Source organism: Sceloporus occidentalis, unplaced genomic scaffold (genome assembly GCF_023333645.1).
Source record: "Sceloporus occidentalis isolate IW3139 unplaced genomic scaffold, rSceOcc1.0.p SCAF_32, whole genome shotgun sequence".
Classification (NCBI taxonomy): Eukaryota; Metazoa; Chordata; class Lepidosauria; order Squamata; family Phrynosomatidae; genus Sceloporus; species Sceloporus occidentalis.
Genome location: NW_028317012.1, coordinates 5,569,617 through 5,592,102, shown reverse-complemented (window position 1 = coordinate 5,592,102; position 22,486 = coordinate 5,569,617). Strand labels below are relative to the sequence as shown.

General features: G+C 41.7%; 1 protein-coding gene across 2 annotated transcripts in view; it reads right to left on the bottom strand.

Annotated features, from left to right (window-relative positions):
* Positions 1-22,486, bottom strand: part of LOC149298590 (neurexin-2-like) — a 229,574-nt gene that overhangs the window by 116,522 nt on the left and 90,566 nt on the right. For both annotated transcript variants that reach the window (XM_089487401.1, XM_089487402.1), the window contains 2 exons: positions 17,627-17,800; positions 511-630 (listed from right to left, as the gene is read on the bottom strand). In XM_089487401.1, coding sequence (XP_089343527.1) covers positions 511-630; positions 17,627-17,800 — 294 coding nt within the window. The remainder of the gene's footprint in view (positions 1-510; positions 631-17,626; positions 17,801-22,486) is intronic.

The following is a 22,486-nucleotide window of genomic DNA, read 5'->3' as shown; positions in this document are numbered from 1 at the left end:
TGCATATATACATAATTGGTTTGCTATTAACCTCATGGTGTACATTAAATAATCAGGATTACTTACCGGACTAAGGGGTATAAGAAGATTGGAGAATCTGCTGGTCAGTATACAACAAACAGAAATAATAACTCGGATGAAGGTATCACAGCTTTTACTCCTTCGTACCTTACTCGTAGGACAAAACGCATGAAGCAAATGTAGAAAGCAATGAAAATCAAAGTGCTTTGTTTAACCTTAATGCTCCCTAACATTTGCTACATATGTTCATTTGCAGACAGATGGACAATAAATGCATTAAAATGTTTCCATAAATTTGACAAAGATTTGTTTGTTAAAATAATTTTAAGAAGTACTACAGGAATCAGGACAACTGAGTGTAAATGTGTTATACATAGGCATTTATGAGCAGGGAGACAGGTAAAAACAGGTGTGAGGGAGTGTCAGAGTCCGGTGTTAATAAAGGCAAATATGTATCTGAATGTAAAAAAAACAATGTGATCGACTTACGGTCATTGCAGATAGGACCACCATATGAGGTCATGGTGCAGTCACATGTGAAACCATCCCACTGCTGGAGACACACTCCAAGATTACCACACGATTCCTCTGAGCATGTGGTGCTAGGACCTAGAGAGTACATGAGAGCATTATTTATGGTAACCACAAAACAGCCTGAAATCAACCGCATTTCAGTTGTAAAACAGCCATATATTTTGATGTTTCTATTGACCAGTTATTTAAATTAACCTGTTTTCAAAATAAACAACACAATGTCTCTCAATTTCAAATTGTTGCTTTTTCTTTTCATGAAGATGTGTTCCATTAAGTTATGTAGTGCATCACCCTTAACCCCTTGATGACAATTGCCGGTCCGGGCACGTCACGGAAATTCAAGTCGATAACGACAAATGACGTGCCAGGACCGGCACGTCTTTAAACGGGTGCAGAAAGCGATCTATTTTCGCTTTCTGAACCGAAACGGCGTTGCTGTAATGCCTCGACCTCGAGGCAATCAGCAACGCCATTATCGGCACAAAGGGGCCATCTTTGGCCGCTCCCCGGGGCGTCAACATCCGCCATACTTTGTATGGCGGCGGACGCCCATTTTAAAAGCGTTTATGAGGCGATCAACGATCAACTTAAATGGTGTCGCTGGAATGCCTCGATCAGGAGGCATCCAGCGACACCAAACACTTACCTGGGGATGGACTGTGACCGCTCCGGAGAGCGGTCACAGCCGCAGCTGCTGGTGATCTTTGCCATCAGCAAGATGGCGGCGGCCCGGGAAAAAAACCCAATAAAGACTAAAAAGTTCACTAGACGGTCTCCAGACCCTCTAGAGAACTCTGGCTCCACTTGCAGGTTGAATATAGGTACTGCATTCACCATGCAAGTCAATGGAGCCCAGCTTTCTAATCACAGTGTGATTAGAAAAAATAAATTAAAAATAAAATTAATAATAACTAGAACAAAAATATTAAAAAACCAGTAAAATGTAAAAATAATTTCCCACTGATGTCACTATCAGGGGAACCTTCAAGTTGAAAAAAAATGTTAAAAAAATGTAAAAAAAAAGGCAAAAAAAAAATACATATATATATAAAAAATATATTTTTGTGAGCAAGTCCTAAACTTAGCATATTAGCTTAAAACAATTCTCGCATGGAAAGAGTTAAAATACTGGCATATTAAATGCCCATGGGGTGTCTACTTTTAAAAAATGTATGATTTGATGGGGTAAATTGAATTGGCCGGGTTCAACAAGGTCCCAATTATCACGGAGGGAAGGATGGCCACACATCTAATTTCCAATTAGAAAAATGCACATGTACCAAATGTGGCCTTTTAGTTCCCCCCAAAAATGACAAACCCATGTATGTGGGGTATTACTGTACTCAGGAGATGTTGCTGAACACATATTGGGGTGTCGTGTGACAGCGGCATATACCAGGAGCTGTAAATTCATACATAAAGTAGGTGTGTGTGGGAAAAATACACACACAAAAATACTACTGCAAACTTTGAAAGATGTACCAAATAGCAATGGATCCCCAAATGCCAAAGTTCAACATTGAAAAATGTGCATGCCCCAAATGTGGCCCTTTTGCCCCCAAACAGCCAGGCAAAATCATTCATGTGAGGTATCGCTGTACTCAGGAGATGTTTCTAAACACATATTGGTGGGGGGGTTATGATAGTGACATATACCAGAACCTGTTTATTCATACCTGAAGTAAAATGTGTGTGACAAAACAAATGCAAAAAAATTACTACCATAAAGTTTGACAAAGGCTGATGGTAGAATAAGTGCTTGGAAAGGGTTAAAATACCAGCATTTGGAATACCCTGGGCTGTCTAGTTTTCAAAAATATATGATTTGATGGGGTAAATTCCATTGGCCGGGTTCAAAGATACCCGAAATGGCACATGGGGGGAAGAATTACCAGATTTGGAAAAAATGGCTTTGAAATAGCAAAATGCTACCTGTACTTATTGCTCCATAACGTGCAGAAAAAAGCAAAAAAAACATAAAAACATTGGGTCTTTCTAAACTCAGGACAAATAGTAGAATCTATTTAGCAGGTTTTTTTATTACCTTTTATAGATGAGTAAAAGATTTTTCAACTAAAAGTTAGAAATTTTTCACCATATTTTATACTTTTTTTAATAGTAAATAATATGATACAATCAAAACAATGTCATCTAAAGAAAGCCCTTGTCCTGAAAAAACAATATCCAATATCTAATGTGTGGGTTCAGTAAACGGGAAAGAAGAAAATTACAGCTAAACACGAGCAGCGCAGAAATGGATGACGGAAAATATATCCTCTATGTCACGGCACAGCGTACAGAGAAGACCCGTAGTCAGGTAGGACTGGCAGGAATGGTCCAGAGAGCCGAGGTCAGGATACCGGAGAGCAGGATAGTCAATGAACAAGCCGAGGTCAGGATACCGGAGAGCAGGGTAGTCAATGAACAAGCCGAGGTCAGGATACCAGAGATCAGGATAGTCAAGGAGCAAGCCGAGGTCAAATACAGGAATCAAGCAGGTAAACGCTATCTGGGTGCTAGCACAAGGCATAGACGACCATCAGAAGGCAAAGTCTCAGAGTTCTGAAGCCTCTTAAATAGGCACAGGAAGTAGGCACTAATTGGAGCTCTCCCGCCAAAAGTTCAAGGTGCCGTTATGTCACTTCCTGCGCGGCCATCTTGTGGTTGCCGATTCCTCAATCTTCCCATATAGGTTGGGGTAGTACCTGCCCGCGCCACTAGGTGGCGTACAGAAGAGCGAGTCCGGACTCCAGAGAAGGACGCGTCTCCCGGCTGCAGCTGCTGGGAGGATCTCGTGCAGGTAGGTGGTCTCCCTCTTGGCGGCTGCTGTGTAGAAGCGGGAGGTCTCCCCCTTCTCCGTGGTGGCTGCGGCTGCTGGGTAGATGAGGGAGGTCGTCCTCTTCTGCGCGGTGGCTGTGGCTGGGACTGCCGTGCGGGGGCAGGGGGTCTCCCTCTTCCTCGCGGCAGTTGCGGCTGGGGCTGCCGTGCAGAGGCGGGGGGTCTCCCCCTTCTCCGCGGCGGTTGCTGCTGCCGGTCCGAAGCGGGGGGTCTCCCCTTTCTTCGCGGCAGCTGCGGCCGCCGGACCGAAGCGGGGGGTCTCCCCCTACCTCGCGGCTGCTGCCCGGGAGGTCTAACCGCTGGGGTCGTGACACTCTAATAGAACTTTCTCCAAAATTATGTCCTTAGACTTATTTAACAAATTTAATCCTAACTGCTTCAAGGAAATAAATTATTGGAAAAATTTGGACTACAATCTTTCTTCCCTTATGGGGGACTTTTGTCATTCCCAAAATTTAAACAAAAATATCCTGTTCCAGATGGTGTACAATTAGAATATAACAAAATTATAAACAAACTTCAGGAAATATTTAAGGTACAACAATTAGATCAAAAATCGAACAATCTTTTACTTAATCCACTGGAACATAAATACAAGAATTCATCCTCAAGGGGTACCATATCTTTCTGCCATGAATTATTATCCATGTTTCCCAACACCAAGTTGGAGTATATGAGGAAATGGGAGGAAGAGCTTGGCATTAACTTAGAACTAAGCAAATGGTATAGTGCATTAATGCCCTAAAAAGCACAACATGTTGTTCCACACACTGGGAAAACCATTACACAGTGTTATATAGATGGGACAGCAAGGACATCTAACATGTTTGTGGACCCTGATGACAGGTGTTGGAGAGCGGCCACAGGGGAACTATGTCCCATATCTAGTGGCAATGCCTGTTAATAAATACATACCTCTATGTCAAAAAAATTAAAATATTACTTACAATTATTGATACCATTTTTTAAATCACTTTTTTGGAATCTAGCAGAATACATGAAAGACAATACACACCCACTCAACCATTACTAGCATATGCCTGGGAGGAATGGGAGAAAAAGGCTAAGAAAAAACTCAATATCGAAAATGCTAATCCCAGTGCTAACTAGGACTGTTTATTATACACCTAACTTATACATATCACATTTAATAACCACTTGAGGAGAAGACCAGTAATACTCTAATTCATGTTTTACTAAAAGCAAACATTACATAATAAAACAAAACATATTCTATTAACATAAACACCTTCTTAGAAAAGTAACAAATAATCTTGGTGTCCATAAAGAAACATAGCAGACCGGTGTGACCTTTTGGAAAATGACAAGGTGACAACTTGACCCACAGTGAAGAGAGCACTAGTGGACTTTAAGTTTAGCTGATCCTGTCTGTTTCGGTCTTAGCAACAAAGGGTCAGAGGTTATACAAAGAATAATGGTGCTTAAACCACTGTTACAAAAGCACGGAACCAAAATTTGTATACATTTGTAAATCAATAGGAGCCTATGACCTATACCCTACCTCCCTTATCTATCCCACCCACCCTTCATTTACATATCAGAAAATATTAATAATAACAAACAAAACCAACAACCTTTAAGGTTAAATAAACCCAAGTTCACCCTACCTTAACCTACCCACACAATCCTTACTCTCTCCGTTCCCCATTTAATTATATATATGTATTATGATATATATCCTGCACTGAAATGGTATGGAGAAATTATATTTGAACTTAAATACTGTTAAAACATCAATATCTCCTATATATTACGAATGTAATAATGTACAGATAAAGTTCATTGTCAATGCATTAATACTAACCTGTTAAACTGTTTTTTAGTTTAGTATTCTATTTTTTTTGCGCTTACATGCTAGACTGGTGACCATGTTGGACTTGTATGTGCTTCAGGGGTGAATGAACATGAACGTGAAGAGTTGAAACCCAGTGTCAAAAAAGTGGAAAAATAAAGAAAGAAGCCAAAATACTTTCCTTTCTGGCGGTCGGGTCTATAGCTGCAACCCTACAAAACACTCTCCACGGAATGTTGAAAAGGGGATACAAAATAGACTTCTGTCAAGGGGCGCTTAAAACCACGATCACGAATAGCTCATATACCGATGTAAAAAAGAAAAAAGGAAAAAGAAAAAATATATAGTGTAATAAAGTAAAAACAATATGACTCCCGCACAAAGCTTCAATGAATGCACTCACAATGTGGATAAGCTTTTGGCGCGTATATCACAACCACTCCTCGGTATATATGTTGTTCCTTTGGCTCCACATATATGCAAGAAAAGAAAATCTAATAGGGTGATATCTTTACCATCAATATGTGTGCTATGCAGTAATGCACTCACTGGTAAACCAGATGAGCTTGATATTCCTCTACTAAATGTGAGTGCATTACTGCATAGCACACATATTGATGGTAAAGATATCACCCTATTAGATTTTCTTTTCTTGCATATATGTGGAGCCAAAGGAACAACATATATACCGAGGAGTGGTTGTGATATACGCGCCAAAAGCTTATCCACATTGTGAGTGCATTCATTGAAGCTTTGTGCGGGAGTCATATTGTTTTTACTTTATTACACTATATATTTTTTCTTTTTCCTTTTTTCTTTTTTACATCGGTATATGAGCTATTCGTGATCGTGGTTTTAAGCGCCCCTTGACAGAAGTCTATTGTGAATGAACATGACTAAGGTCCATAACAAGCTTAGTGTTAAAGGGAGAATTGTATATTGCCATATAGGTGTTTGCAACTGTTTGTCACTAGGACAGTATTACATTCTATATTCATCCCAGTTATCTCTGTGTCTTTGTTGTATAGCAAGACATGAACTACCCCCTCTCTTTCAGTGTGTACACCCCTCACATTTTTGTAAATATTTTATTATATCTTTTCCTGTGACAACACTGCAGAAATGCTCTGCTACAATGTAAAGTAGTGAGTGTACAGCCTGTACAACAGTGTAAATTTGCTGTCTCCTCAAAATAACTCAACACACAGCCATTAATGACATTGGCAACAAAAGTAAGTACACCCCTAAGTGGAAATGTCCAAATTGGGCCCAATTAGCCATTTCCCCTCCCCAAGGGTGTACTTACTTTTGTTGCCAAGGTCATTAATGGCTGTGTGTTGAGTTATTTTGAGGGGACAGCAAAGTTACTCTGTTATACAGGCTGCACACTCACTACTTTACATTATAGCAGAGTGTCATTTCTTCGGTGTTGTCACATGAGAAGATATAATAAAAATGTACAAAAAGATGGGTGTACTCTCTTTTGTAAAATACTGTGTGTATATATATATATATATATATATATATATATATATATATATATATATAACCTTATAAAATGCTATATGATAAATGATTATTGACCCTTTAGGTCTCAATCACCAATAGCCAGTGATGATCAACCATATGGCTAACACTATACACTACCGTACCAAAAATTTTCACGATCCACTAACAGGACCCCAGCTCTACCTGGCTATGCTATTCCTGTAAAATATAATTATTTTTTTTATTCCCGTAACCCCTAATGTAATCTCTAAATCTATTCACTAACTTGTTATTTGCACGCCAGTTGGTTCTGAGATGCTTAAAACACATTAGCCCTCAAAACTGGGAAGGAGAGACACCATTTAAAAAAAAAAAATTGTCCTAAATCCCAGGAAAGGAACTTTGTGTACATGAAAAAAATAAATCCTGATATTCATCCTGATACGTGCAAGAAATGTGAAAAGGTGCTTGTGACGGGGCGAACTGTACCCCGACTTGGTACATGCTTCAGATTGTGCTTCCTGTCATCCGAGACTCAGAATGTTAAAATAAAAAGTGTTTAAATGTCCCTAGTAAAACAGTTCGGGATTGCAACTTAAAAAAAAATATATATGCTTTTTCAACACGTTTGCATTTTATAGCCACTATTGGGGCCCAACTCCCAGCATATCACATTTAAAAAAATTTACTTTGGAAATAGTGATGCACACCATTCATATTTAGGGCTTATAAATACCAAAATAGATGAAAATACCAGCCATAGGAGGTGTTCCCAAAAATCTGGATAAATGTAATATTTTTTTTCATTTGCACTGGCTTTTCATAGGTTAAACCATGAAAATTGTGTTTTTATTATCTTCTTATGTCTTGTTATTATTTTTGTACTATGATCATAAATGATGGTTTAAAGAAAAAAAATATTTTAAAAGAAAGCCCTACTTGTCCTGAAAGAAACTGTCATGCCCTATCCAGGCTGCGGCTGGTTTTCCCTTTTTTGCTACAATCTGTTCCTGGATTTCCTTGTGCTCTGTTCTGTGCTTCTGATTCCTTGATTCTAGTTCTTTGCTTCAGCCCCACCCATTTGTTATGCAGTCTAAAGGTATGTCCTTCTTGGTTCTGTGTTTAGGTTTCAGCTTTAGTTATTCAGTAGGGAGGGTTTAGTGCTAGGACCCACCGAATATTGGAGTACTTTGGCGTAGTGGTGGGCTAAGCATACTATGGCCATATGATGTGACGGAATCTCCAATTGTTATCACATAGTCCTAGGCTAGTCCTGTATTCATGTTTGTCTGTCTCTTATGTACCTTTGCCCTCTTTTCCCTGAATCATCTGAGGATCTCTCTCCTCTCCCCATGTCCCCGTTAAGATTTCCTATCCTTGCTTAAAGGAGAAGTGTCTGAGGATCTTGGCTCCTTATTCCATCCCCTGTGTTCCCTGCCTTGTTCCATGTCCTTTGTTGTGTCCTGTACCACGTTTGTATTGTCTGGTTATGTTTATTGCTTGGTCTCCCTGTCCCTTGCTCGTTCTGTCCCCCTTGCTTGCTATGTTCTGCTGTTACTCTGCTTAGCTTCCATACTCCCAGCCTGCAGCATCCTGCACATGAGTCTAGTGCTATGTCTCATGCCGGCTCCAGGGTGCCTGCAGGATATCACTTTGTATTGTTCTGGACAACATCCGCTGCTATGTCAGGGCGTTGGTATAGGGCTGCACAACCCTAGGTGCTCATCACCCGGGTGAGTGCAGTCGCACTGCAGCAGGCCCTGTCCCACTCCGCTACTGCATCCTGGACTCCTGAACTCCATCTTTGGGCGCTCTGGGTCATTACAGTCGTCTGTATGGACCCAGTTATGTGACAGAAACATTATATAATTTGCTCTGGTTCTTTTGGGAATACATTGTAATATAACCATGGACCTTAAGGGGTTAAGAGTGATTTCAGACAACTAGGTGCAAATATCAATCCCTTCATGACAGAGGGTTTTTTCTACCCTTTTTGCCAGTTTTACCAAATGTTGGTAACTATCCATGACGTCTTTCTTTTTTTAACTTGCATCAACTGGCATACACTCAACTCTCCTTCAGGCAAATGTATGTCAGTTGAGGGTTATTCTTCACGACTTTACATGTAAATTGTCACCAGTGAATTTCCAAACGGTTTATTTAACAGAAACAAAACTAATCCAAAGCGTGTCTTTAAATGCCCAAATTATTATTTTCTTGCTCTGGGTTGAGAGTATTAATAAATACACTGGCATGACTACAAGTTGCAGCTGTGCGACCTTGCGACTCCCAATACTGGTAAAAAATAGTTAACAAAGGGCCACTCCAACCTGAACCGCACCAATCCAGGTCGGAAGGGCCCTTTCTAAACTATTTTGAGCCGGCACTGGGAGACAGAGGCTGCCCGCACAGTGCACGCGAGCAGCCGGAGTTAAAGCTGCTGGAGGGATGTGTCAGCATGGATGTGTAATTGTTTGTGTCAGCATGGATGTGTAATTTTGTGTGTCAAAATGGGTGGGTAATCATGTATGTATAAACTCCCTCCAGTCCTTAACTGTTTCCTAACAAAGGCTCTCCTCCTCACTTATCACCTCTTCCTTTTCCCGTCTACAAGATTTCACTCAAGCTGCCCCATATCTCTGGAATCTACTTCTACTGAATTTTCAGCTTTCACCCTCCCTCCCAACAGTCAACAAAAATCCCAAAACCCACTTTTTCAGAGAAGCGTTCCACCTTAGCTGCTAGAACTTCCTTGTCATTGAGACAACCACCACACTACCTCTCACCCGTCACTGATAACCCCGCACTACCTCTCACCCTTTCTCTGTGCCTTATACCCCCCACACTACCTCTCACCCATCACTGATACCCCCCGCACTACCTCTCACCCTTTCTCTGTGCCTTATGTTTGTCACCCATTTCCCTCTAGATTGTAAGCTTGCGAGCAGGGCTCTCTCCACCTAATGTATCGGTTTGTCTTAGTCTGTCAATTCTCGTCTTGTCATATCCCTTGAACTTATGTATTGTATTAAGCGCTGCGTAAATTGTTGGCGCTATATAAATAAAAGATAATAATAATAATAATAATAGTGTGTGAGCAGGGATGTGTAATTGTGTGTGTAAGCATGTATGTGTAGGTGTTTGTGTGTGAGCATGCATGTGTAAGTGAGTGAGATGAAGTGTGTGTTATAATGAATATGTACGTTGGTTTTAGCGAGTATGAGTCTGTCTAATTTGTGTAAGTGTGTTTACATGTGGGGGGGCAAATAAGGCACAGATAAGTTGTGAAGTTGTGGTTTCTAGTTACATTCCTGAAAAAATGGTTCACAAATGTTATCGAATTCTGCACCTTTAATTTCATTATTTTAAGTAGCTATTTTTCTTTTTCCAGAAGTAAGCAACAAGCAACAAGTTAAGAGGGATATATAATATAATGATATCCATGTGTGTAAAATGTTACGGAAATCATTGAACGAAAAGGACTTGGGAATAATTGTACACAATACGCTTATATGTTATAATGGATGCTGGACCCACATTTTAGAAAAATTATTTGGACTGCACTTTTACATAGGCTTACAGGGTTCATTGTCAGGCAGCTGCTTCAAAGGTCAATAACACATTCCCATATATTAAATAGGATAATTACTTTTGTGAGGAAAATATATTTATGCCTGTCAGGGACTGAGTCCATACAGACGACTGTAAAGACCCAGAGTGCCCAAAGATTGTGTTCAGGAGTTACGGTGCAGTAGCAGAGTTGGACAGGGCCTGGTGCAGGGCAACAGCACTCTCCCAGTGGGCATCTAGGGTTGTGCAGCCACAAAACAGCGCCCTGACATAGCAGCGGATGATGACAGAACAGCGCAGAACTGTAACTACGGGGTACTTAACTTCTGTCCGCCCCAACTGCCGTTCTACTGAAGTCCCTCGACACCTGTAGCCGCTGGCAGGTTTCCTGAATGCAGACTGCATGGTCTCTGGCTCTGTATACACGCACGCCACCATGTGGCCTCTTATAGAGACCAAGCCTCCGTTTCATGTGGGGCGGGAAATACAATTAGTATGTCTATTTAAACCTGGCTGTTGCACTTGATCAGTGCCTGTGATAATGCCTTGTGCGTGTTGGCTGTGCTTGTGATTTTGGCTTTTGACCTTGGCTTGTTTTTAACATTCCTGTCTATCTCCTACATTTGACCCGGCTTGTTTTGATTATCCTGTCCTCGCCTACTCCTGACCTTGGCTCCGTGTAACGACTACTCTTTTGCCTGTTGCTACCTGTATCCTGCTCTGCTCCGGTAACCGGTAGATGATACCAAGTTCCTGCATTGCTGGTCCTCTAGCCGTGACAAGAACTTGGAGATATCCTGCAGGCACCCTGGAGCAGGCATGAGACATAGCACTGGAATCATGTGCAGGATGCTGCAAGCTGAGCGTATGGAAGTTAAGCAGAGTACAGGAGAAACATAGCAAGCAAGGGGGACATAGCAAGGTGCAGGGGACCAAGCAAGAAACATAACCAGAAATGATATACATTATACAGGGCACAATAGCGAACAAGACAAGGAATACTCAAGATCCGACATGAACAGGACAGGACACCCCTCTACCTGGGATTCAAGACACGGTAGGTCCTAACGCTAAACCCTGCTTACAAAGGTACTAAACAAACCAAACATGAAATCCTGTAGACTGCATAACGTGTCACACCTTATAAAGGAAACAGAGCTGAAGCAAAGAGCAGAACTAGACACAAGGAATGCAAGATCAGAATGGAGCATAAGGAAATCCAGGAATGGATTGAAGCAAGACAGAGAAACTGAAGCAAGACAGAGATATGCAGCTCCGCAGCCTGGGTAGAACATGACAATGCCTCTGTGTAAGAGTAAGACCCCACATTGAATAGGCAGGTCTGGCCACCTGTTCTTAAAAATAACATCATGGAGCATGAAAAAGTGTTGAGGTGGGCTACAAAGTTAATAAGTGTAATGGAATAGTTTAGTAATGACTAAAGACTAGAAATTAAATTTGTTTACACTATAAAAAAAGGTGTCTTAGAGAGGATATATCATTATACAAATACACATAGGGACAATACCAGCCACTCTCTCTGTAAAATGAATAGGACAATGCAAAGGACAAAAGGTCACCCATTTAGACTTCAATAAAGGAATTTTCACTTAAAGCAGAAAGGGTTCATTACCGTAAGAAAAATAAAGATGTGGAATTCACTACCCACAGGTGTTGTGCTATCAAATTCAATAGATGTTTTTAAATAAGGGCTGGATGAATTTTTTGGCAAAGAAGAAGATACAGAGATATAATTAGCTACAAGGAGTGGATTTGTTTTATTGTGTTCAGTGAGAAATCCCATTGTTATTTTGTAGTGAAGAAGGATGTTTTTCCATTTTTTAGCACAATTGGAAATTGCTTCAATGTGAGTTCAGCCTTTGGAAATTGAGAGACAATTTCTTTTTAGTGTCTGGATTAACTAGCAAATCCAGCAACACTGAAATCTGGTACAAAAAAAATATGGAAAATCTTTTTAACTACCGCTATGCCACCAATTTGTCTCTACTCCAAGCGTGCGCATGACTTGGTTCTGGTGGTAAAAGGGTTAAAATTCACTATCTGTCTGCCCTAGACCGAAAATAGTGATAAAAATACAAATATCCACCCTTAATACCACCCGCAATTAACTATAATGATATAACAAATATCAAAATAACGCTGCCACCACCAAGACAATTTAGAAATGGGGTGCCTTGGTACCCCAAACGAATCAGACTAAAAAAACCCACACAATATATTTTAAACACAATAATTAAGTGATTTAAAATTACCAATAAAATGGTCTAATCAGGTAACGTGAGTTTTTACGAGACAAATTATGAACAAAAAAAATCACAGTGCATACAAAAAAAGATGATAAACAGATTTACACCAAACAGAAAAAATAAAAAGGAGAAAATTACAGAAAACCTAACTACTCACTGAATGGTCAAGTAACAGTTTTTCTGTCCGTAGGGCTCCGGCAAGGAAAGATGGCAACTTACTCAAAATTAGATCTTGGCCCCTAGTAAGCACACTGACCAATCTTCTCTCATTAATTTTATACTCTTTCCCAGTTCATCTCGAGTTTCCAAGCCGGGCGAGAGGTGGTATAAGCGGAGGGAAGGTGTACCATAAGTGACCTCCCCCTTGTGTGGTGGAAACATATCAGTCCAAATAACTTATTTTCATTTTACCGTCCCTCCTGTGCTTGCCACAGCCATAATTCGTGAATTTATGAATTTCCTGTAAATTGTGAAGTCCATAGATATGTCACACTTGCTACTTATGACTAAACATCATAGACTTCACAATTCCTTCCAAACTGGTTAAGTGGCGCCGCCATGTTTGTACTCTTTTTGTAGGGTGCGCTTTCCGCGTTCTAGGTATGCACACAAGGAGGTATGATAATGAATATATGAGTTATTATTGATATGGGTTGGATATGACCTGGATATGAAATGGTTTTCCTGACTGCTAGTGGTCACTTAGCATATCAAAGAATCCGGGGTCTATGAGGGGATACAGGCATATGGTGAATGACTCAGCTAGCAGACTTAAAGGCACCGCCTCCCTGTGAAATTTCACACCTGGCAGAGGGCCTTGGTTGGAGTCCCAGCTTCAAAAGACCAGTTTATCTTAAAAGACCTTTTGGCACCACATGCCTATACAATCGAATTAACCCCTCACATACTGGCCGTGAAATTGGCCGTGCCATCTCTACCGGGTAGCCAGTCCTTGTACGTACTACACCGGTTGGTGTGACACACCCCTCACATTTTTGTAAACGTTTTATTATATGTTGTCACGGATTTGGCTAGTCAAACCGACTACCTCCGCTGACGTGCGCTCCCTTAGCCTGGGACACACACTCTTTCCCCAGTTTCCAAGTCACTAGCCGAGACTCAGTGTAGGGTATAAAACAAAACGAAGACTGATTTATTTTTCACACACATGGCTGGATATCGCCAGCAAAACACACATTAACATAAAACAAGATATTGGGATACAACAGGGGCAGTAACGGGATTAACAATACAATAGGAGTCCCAACCTCCACTATCTATTACTGGCTGAAATCAGTTCCAAGGTTTGGCCGGGGTAAATGTTTGTAGTTGTGGAAGTGTGTGTGTGTGTGTGGGGGGGGGGGGACTGACTTATACAACATTAAAGTAAAAGAATGGCAGTCACTCCCTGGTTGCAGATCCTGTCTGTCTGCCGGAGATAATCCACTTAGCAAGTGATGGGATGATATAGTGCTGGGGGTAGCCACAGAAGTCTGTATAAAGTCAGGGCCCATAGTCAATAGGGAGGAGGCTGGCAGTCAGGCCTCTCTAGTGGGCCCAGTGATGGAGGGTTCCGTCACATATGTGATAACACTGAAGAAGTTACACCCTGTTACAATGTAAAGTAGTGAGTGTACAGCCTGTATAACAGTGTACATTTGCTGGCCCCTCAAAATAACTCAACACACACCCATTTATGTCAAAACCTTGGCAGCAAAGGTTAGTACACGCCTAAGCGGAAATGTCCACATTGGGCCCAAAATGTCAATATTTTGTGTGGCCACCATTATTTTCCAGCACTGCCTTAACCCTCTTGGGCATGGACTTCACCAGAGCTTCAGAGGTTGCCACTGGAGTCCTCTTCCACTCCTCCGTGATGACATCACGGAGCTGGTGGATGTTAGAGACCTTGTGCTCCCCCACCTTCTGTTTGAGGATGCCCCAAAGATGCTCAATAGGGTTTAGGTCTGGAGACATGCTTGGCCAGTCCATTACCTTTACCCTCAGCTTTTTTAGCAAGGCAGTGGTCGTCTTGGAGGTGTGTTTGAGGTCGTTATCATGTTGGAATACTGCCCTACAGCTGAGTCTCCAAAGGGAGAGGATACATGATCTGCTGTATCAGAACAGACGCAGTTGTATCTTATGGCCTGGCTGTATATGATAGAGTTTTTTGTATGTTTAGGGTAGAAGCAGATCATGACAAACAGCTCCAGAAACGGGGAGACTTTATGAACCAGGGCTACAATGCCAGGATTATTGACAACCAGATACAGAAAGCCACCAACATCCCCAGAAAAAAATTACTAAAATACAAAGATCATCATACCAGAACCCGTGTGCCTCTGGTGGTCACTTACCAGCCCCAGGTAGAAGCTCTACGCAAAATATCTAAAGAACTTCAAGCAACTAGACACCGATGACAGAAATTTTTCCACAGCCTCCCCTACTTTCCTTCAGACAGCCTCCCAATCTTAAGTCCACAAAAAATGGCACTTTCCCCTGACTACAAGAAAGGTGTAAAACATGCAAGCACATCCACACTGTGGACATGGTGCGTATACCAAATTCAAATACACACCATAAGATCAATGGTGCCTTCTCCTGCAAATCTTCTAATGTGATATACCTTATTATGTGTGCAACGTGTCCAACAGCCCTCTATGTGCTTCAGTATGTCACAGTACATGTAGGCATTCATGGTTCCCTCAATGAACTGTAGCTCCCCAGTGCCGGCAGAACTCATGCAGGCCCAGACCATGACACTCCCACCACCATGCTTGACTGTAGGCAAGACACACTTTTCTTTGTACTCCTCACCTGGTTGCCGCCACACGCTTGACACCATCTGAACCAAATAAGTTTATCTTGGTCTCATCGGACCACAGGACATGGTTCCAGTAATCCATGTTCTTAGTCTGCTTGTCTTCAGCAAACTGTTTGCGGGCTTTCTTGTGCATCATCTTTAGAAGGGGCTCCCTTCTGGGATGACAGCCATGCAGACCAATTTGATGTAGTATGCGGCGTATGGTCAGAGCACTGACAGGCTGGACCCCCCCACCCCTCTGGAGCAATGCTGGCAGCACTCATACGCCTATTTCCCAAAGAGAAGCTCTGGATATGACGCTGAGCACTTGCACTCAACTTCTTTGGTCGACCATGGCGAGGCCTGTTCTGAGTGGAACCTGTCCTGTGAAACCGCTGTATGGTCTTGCCCACCGTGCCAGTGGCGGCTGGTGGGTAATTCCAATGGGGGTTCACAATATATAAATTTGGAAAATGAAATGTACATTTACGACGTAATGTACAGGTTAAAATACATTTCCCTAAATTAACCCTATAGACCCCATCAACCATAACTGCCCCTAAATTAACCCTAAAGACCCTATCAACCACAACTGCCCCTAAATTAACCCCCACCTCTCCTAACTTTCAGCAGCCCAAATATTAATTTTGTACTTTCTGTTAGATGAGTTGCTGAGCAGTGTGGACGCTATAAGGAAAGGGGCTGGAGGCAATAGTCAGTGTGACTGGAGGAAGGGACTGGGAAGCAGAAAGTTGTTAGCCGCGCCTCCCCGCTCGTGTCAGTGGGGAGACTCCGGGCTGGGCGGTGAGTGTGTTGGCTGGGAGCCGACGGCTGTGAACTTCTCTCCCACTCGCGCAGCCTTTGCTGTGCGAACGGGGTTCAAATGGGCGGCTCAGCTGGCGTTTTAGCAGGCACGGCAGCGATTGAGCCAAATAGGCCTTTCTTCCTATAGCACGTGCGATAGGCATAGGCAGATAGACAGGCTATCTTTAATTAGATTAAAATGCATTTTTGATAAATTTTGCTATTTTTTTTCCTTTTGCGCTTGGGGGTTCATGTGTGCATGTGCTCCTATGGAGCCTCCACTGCACCGTGCTGCAGCTCACTTTCAGGGTCTTGGCAATCTTCTTATAGCCTAGGCCATCTTTATGTAGAGCAACAATTCTTTTTTTCAGATCCTCAGAGAGTTCTTTGCCATGAAGTGCCATGTTGAACTTCCAGTGACCAATATGAGAGAGTGTGAGAGCGATAACACCAAATTTAACACAGCTGCTATCAGGTTCAACCCTACGCAGCCTGGAGTATACACTAATTATTGTTTTACAACCAGTGGTCGCCCTTCTCACTCTGGAGTACCCAGACCTAATTACAAGCAGCTGAACCTTGTTACCTGAATTGAGACTGCCTATATAAACTTGCCCAGCCCTTCAGTCAGAGCCTTTGCATTGAAGTTATAGGACTGTTTTGCTCTGGCCCTGTACCTGATCCTGACTCGTTATTGGCTTTCTGTGTACCTTATCCTGAATTGTTCCTGGCTCCCAAGCCGAGTGCCCTGCCAGTGGGCTACCAAGCCGAGTGCCCTGCCAGTGGGCTTCCAAGCCGGGTGCCCTGCCAGTGGGCTCCCAAGCCGGGTGCCCTGCCAGTGGGCTCCCAAGCCGGGTGCCCTGCCAGTGGGCTCCCAAGCCAAGTGTACTTGTTTATCATGCCAACATCTGCAATACAGATCATATCAACGTATTCTGCCTGTGGTTTGTCATGGGGTACAAACAGAACCCCTTGTATCCCCTGCATCTAGGCTCCTACCCGACCTGTTTACCTGGTTCATGAACCTGCTCCCCATTCACACCTGAGACCTTGTAACACTAACAATTCACATGACACCGGCAAGGGAAAATGGCTAATTGGGCCAAATTTGGACATTTCCATTTAGGGGGTGTACTCACTTTGTTGCCAAGGTTTAGACATTAATGGCTGTGTGGAGTTATTTGAGGGGACAGTAAATTTACACTGATATACAGACTGTATACTCACTACTTTATATTGTAGCAGAGTGTTATTTCTTCAGTGCTATTACATGACAAGATATAACATTTTCAAAAATGTGAGCTACTGTATCAGAGGCATGTACGCCTGCTTCTGTTATTCTATCAACCTTTATGCAATAAAATCACTATGAAAGATACATTATTATTACATTAATTACAATTAATATACAATTAAACACATACCAGTAACTCACAGACATCATATGGCACACACTACTCACTTAACTTGTCTGTTTACTATTCTTACCGTCACAGCCCCTTTGCACAGGGCCAACTCGATGCAAAGCATCAGTCAGGAGGTCCGGGAGGCGACCATTTAGGTCTACAGAGGCTAGACAGCCCTGAAAACCATCTCGAGATGCTACAAGTTTAGGCAGAGCTGCGTACATGTTCTTTGGGAGACCTCCTATATACAGTTCACCTAAGAACAAAAAGTGACAAGAGACAATGAAGAAAAAGAAGATTAATATAAGCAAAAAGGATAAGAGGAGATTTCAAAATACAAGGCAGAAGAGCAAGAAAGAAAACAGAAATACTTTTAAGAGGTTTGACCAGTGATTTTCAATGGGCTTTCAGGTCAAGTATTAATTTAGCAATCCCATTAACAAGGCCATGGTCCCACATCCAATTAGGACAAATTATTGGGTACATTCAGTAACAGTTCTCTGTTTGCTCCATTAATCACATACCCAGCAGGAACACTTCAATTGTTACATTAATAAGGCTAGACCCACATATACTGATGACTAAGAAAGCAGCACATAAGTTATACTAGAGTTGTTTCCAGTATTTGTGAAGCTTTGATAAATGTGTGATGTATACCTTTTACAATAAATACAATTAACAATTTTTCTAAAAAGGAAAAATAAGGTGTTACAAGTTTCTGAAAGTTATACGTTTTTAAACACATTAAAGCTGTAGATTATATTTAAAATAAAGAATTTCCAAGGATACTGTGAAAAAGTTAAATTTTAAAGAGTTTTAAGAGAATTCACCTGGCCAAAAAATCACAACCCATCACTTAGCACTCAAAGGTTGCCAACCTGGAGGAAAATATGATGATCATTTTATTTTTTAGGGCTAATCCAGCTATGATCCACAAAACTATGGACCCAAAATAGAAAAAATTAAAAGATGCCAGTCAAAAACCAGAAAAAAACAAATATCAGACTAATCTATCCATGCTTGATGGCAACAGATTGAAAATTGGACACTGCTTGTCTGGAATGTGTATAACATATATTATATATATATATATATATATATATATATATATATATATATATATATATATATATATATATACACACACATACATACATACACTTCCAAGCACCAACAGACCCAAGCATTTGGAAGATGGATTGCATTCTCTATAGCATGAAATAGCTATTTTGTTTTTTCAATGACTATTTTTTTAATGATGTTTGGGGAAATTTGCAAGTCAACTTGCAATCCCCTTATGTTTTTACTGGCGCAGTCCTAGAAAGTGTTTGTATTTGGATGTGCAAATGCAACTTGGGATTAGTTTGTTTGTTTGGGCAAAAACCCAGCTCTTTCACTGGCATTAACCTGTCTAGATCTTAAAACACAGATAGTATTCAAGTTAAATAGACCTGCAAGCCATGAAATTATTACCAAGCAGTAAAAATAGTTTTAAAGAAAAATGTCAAAAGTGAACCAGAAGGGCTCAGTCAAGGGAATTGAACATGGACATTTACCTTCTTAGAAAAAAATACATTCTTCACTAAATAGTTCTTGTTTTTAGTAACCCATTAGGGGACATCCTGCACTCAAAAATCTTCTACATATTGTCATTTACTGTTGAAAACATGAATAAAACCCTAAACAACATTAGAATTTGGGAAGTAGGGCAATAACATCCATGGTTTGAGTGGTACACATGCCTCAGGCACTGCAAGGCGTGGACTACACTTGAACAGTGTCAGTGCTGTACGTATATGAACTACTACATTGAGGAGCTGTTGGCAGCACTTATATATATATATATATATATATATATATATATATATATATATATATATATATATATATATACCGTCTTTAAAGTGGGGGTGCGGCCTATATTCGGGGTCTAGCGCCCGACGCCCGAGACATGCAGTTCCGGGCACCGGGCAGGCAGCAGGGTTAGGATACAGATCCCCCGCAGCGGTGCAGGGGACCCATATCCTACTCTCTGATACGCTCAGACAGCCTCCCCTGCCAGCACTTCCCACTGGCACGGGAGATTGTCTAACTGCATCGTGCAGACGTTCACCGGCAGCGGTGAACGTCCGCACAATGCGTTTTACCTCTGCCCCCAGGATTTACCAGGGCAGACTCCCGGGTGTCTTGCGGGGCCGGCGGGGGGACACCTACGCAATACGCACCCGGCACCTGAAGTTGTATATGCGTATTGCGTAGATGTCCCCCGCCGGCCCCGCAAGACACGCGGGAGTCTGCTCTGGTAAGTTGGGGGGGGGGGCAGAGTGGCAGCATATCTCGGGGGGAGGAGGAGGAGGACAGTGGCAGCATATCTCGGGGGGAGGAGGAGGACAGTGGCAGCATATCTTGGGGGGAGGACAGTGGCAGCATATCTCGGGGGGGAACACAGTGGCAGCATATCTCGGGTGGGGGAGAGTGGCAGCATGTCTATTAAAAAAAAAATTTCTTTAAAAAAGCACCAAACTTTTAGGGTGCGGCCTATACACGGGGGCGGCCTATATCCGAGCCAATACGGTATATATTTTACTTTGAACGTCTCCATATTTAGTTTATGTACAGTACTGTGCAAACGTTTTAGTAAGAATGCTTTAAAAATTTTAATAGTTTATTTTTATCATTTAACAAAATTCAAAGTCAGTGAACGAAAGAAAAATCTAAATCAAATCACACCTTCAAAGTAGCATCACTTCTTCTAGAGACACTTGCATATAATCAGGAATATGATTAAACGATTATACCAAACAGGTGATAATTAGGGCTGCAACTAATTTCCAACGAATTTCATTATCGATTAGTTGAATCTATTTTCATCTGTTATAAAATGAGGGTTTTACCCCTCATTATATAATCCGTTTCAGTGACTCACAGCAGCAGTTCCTAATTACCAGTCCCTCCCTGTAATCACTGTGACATCTGGCCCCGCCCCTTACTTCTCCCAGAACCACATGGCTGTGACACTCATCTAAGGCTAGGTTTCCACTTGTTTTTTTTTTGCTAAAAACGCCCATAAAAACGCCAATAGCGCCACCTGGCATTTTTTTTGTGAAAAAACGCTGCAGCCAGATGTTAGGTCTTTAGGGGTTAATTTAGGGGCAGCTGTGGTTGATGGGGTCTTTAGGGGTTAATTTAGGGGCAGCTGTGGTTAATGGGGTATTTAGGGTTAATTTAGGGGATGCTGTGGTTGATGGGGTCTTTAGGGGCAGCTGTGGTTGATGGGGTCTTTAGGGGTTAATTTAGGGGCAGCTGTGGTTAATGGGGTATTTAGGGTTAATTTAGGGGATGCTGTGGTTGATGGGGTCTTTAGGGGCAGCTGTGGTTGATGGGGTCTTTAGGGGTTAATTTAGGGGCAGCTGTGGTTAATGGGGTGTTTAGGGTTAATTTAGGGGCAGCTGTGGTTAATGGGGTATTTAGGGTTAATTTAGGGGATGCTGTGGTTGATGGGGTCTTTAGGGGCAGCTGTGGTTGATGGGGTCTTTAAAATCCTGGGGGCAGTGAAGATTAACCCACTACTTATTTATAAAAGTATGGTGTCAGTGTGCTGTGAACGGGTCTGTGAGGGGACTATGAGATATCTGGGGGGTATAAGGCATATCTGCGGAGGACGGAGTGACATATCTGGGGGTTTAAGGCACATAGGGTATATAAGGCATATGTGGGGAGGGCGGTGTGGCATGTCTGGGGAGGACAAAGTGGTGTATAAGGCATATCTGGGGCTACAGTGGCATATGTGGGGGTAGAGTAGAGTGGCATATGTGGGGGTAGAGTGGCATATGTGGGGGTAGAGTAGAGTGGCATATGTGGGGGTAGAGTAGAGTGGCATGTCTGGGAGGCAGCGTGGAGTGGCATATGTGGGAGGCAGCGTGGCATGTCTGGGAGGCAGCATGGCATGTCTGGGCTCAAATGTGCATAAATTGGGGGGGCTGGTTGGGAAATAACGACAAGAAATGCATTTTATCAAAGTTTTTTTATTCTGCTGTTTGTATGTAACATAATTTGTTATTTTAAATAAATGAAAAATGTACATTCATTTTTTTTATCTGATTAATCAATTAATCGAAAAAATAACCGGCCAACTAATCGATTATGAAAATAATCGTTAGTTGCAGCCCTAGTGATAAGGATCATCAAGTTAACCCCTTTGTGACAATGGCTGATTTTATTTGTTGCACCCTTTGTGACAATGTCTGCGGTGCCGTATTTAGCTGCACTTTTCTACTTTTTCATTTACTGAACCCACACAAGTTATAGTGAAAAAACAAGAAAAAAAAAAGGAATGAAAAAACCTGCTAAATAGATTTTACTATTTCTCATGCTATTTGGGACATTCTTGAAGCCGGGCCAATGCAAGTTACTCCATCAAACCATACATTTTTGAAAACTAGACACTCCAATGTAGACACTTTCAAATGCTAGTATTTTAATTATTTCCATGCACTAATTCTAACACCAGTCTTTGTCAAACTTTATGAAAGTAATTCTTTGTGTTTTTTCCTACACACACATTTTACATCCGGTATGAATTTACCACTCCTGGTATATGTCACTGCCACCACAACATCCCAATATGTGTTCAGCAACATCTCCTGAGTACAGTGATGCCACTCATGCATTGGTGTGTTGGTTTGTTTGGGGACTAAAAGACCACATCTTTGAACCTGGCCAATTCGATTTACCTCATCAAATCATGCATTTTAAACTATACACCCCATGGGCATTTAGCTTGCCAGTATTTGAACTCTTTCCATGTAAAATTTTTGTGAAGATAAAGTGCTAATTTTAGGACATGCTCATAAATGTATGTATATACATATATATATATATATATATATATATATTACATTACATTTATTTATAGAGGCGCTGGCAGATTCTGCAGCGCTGT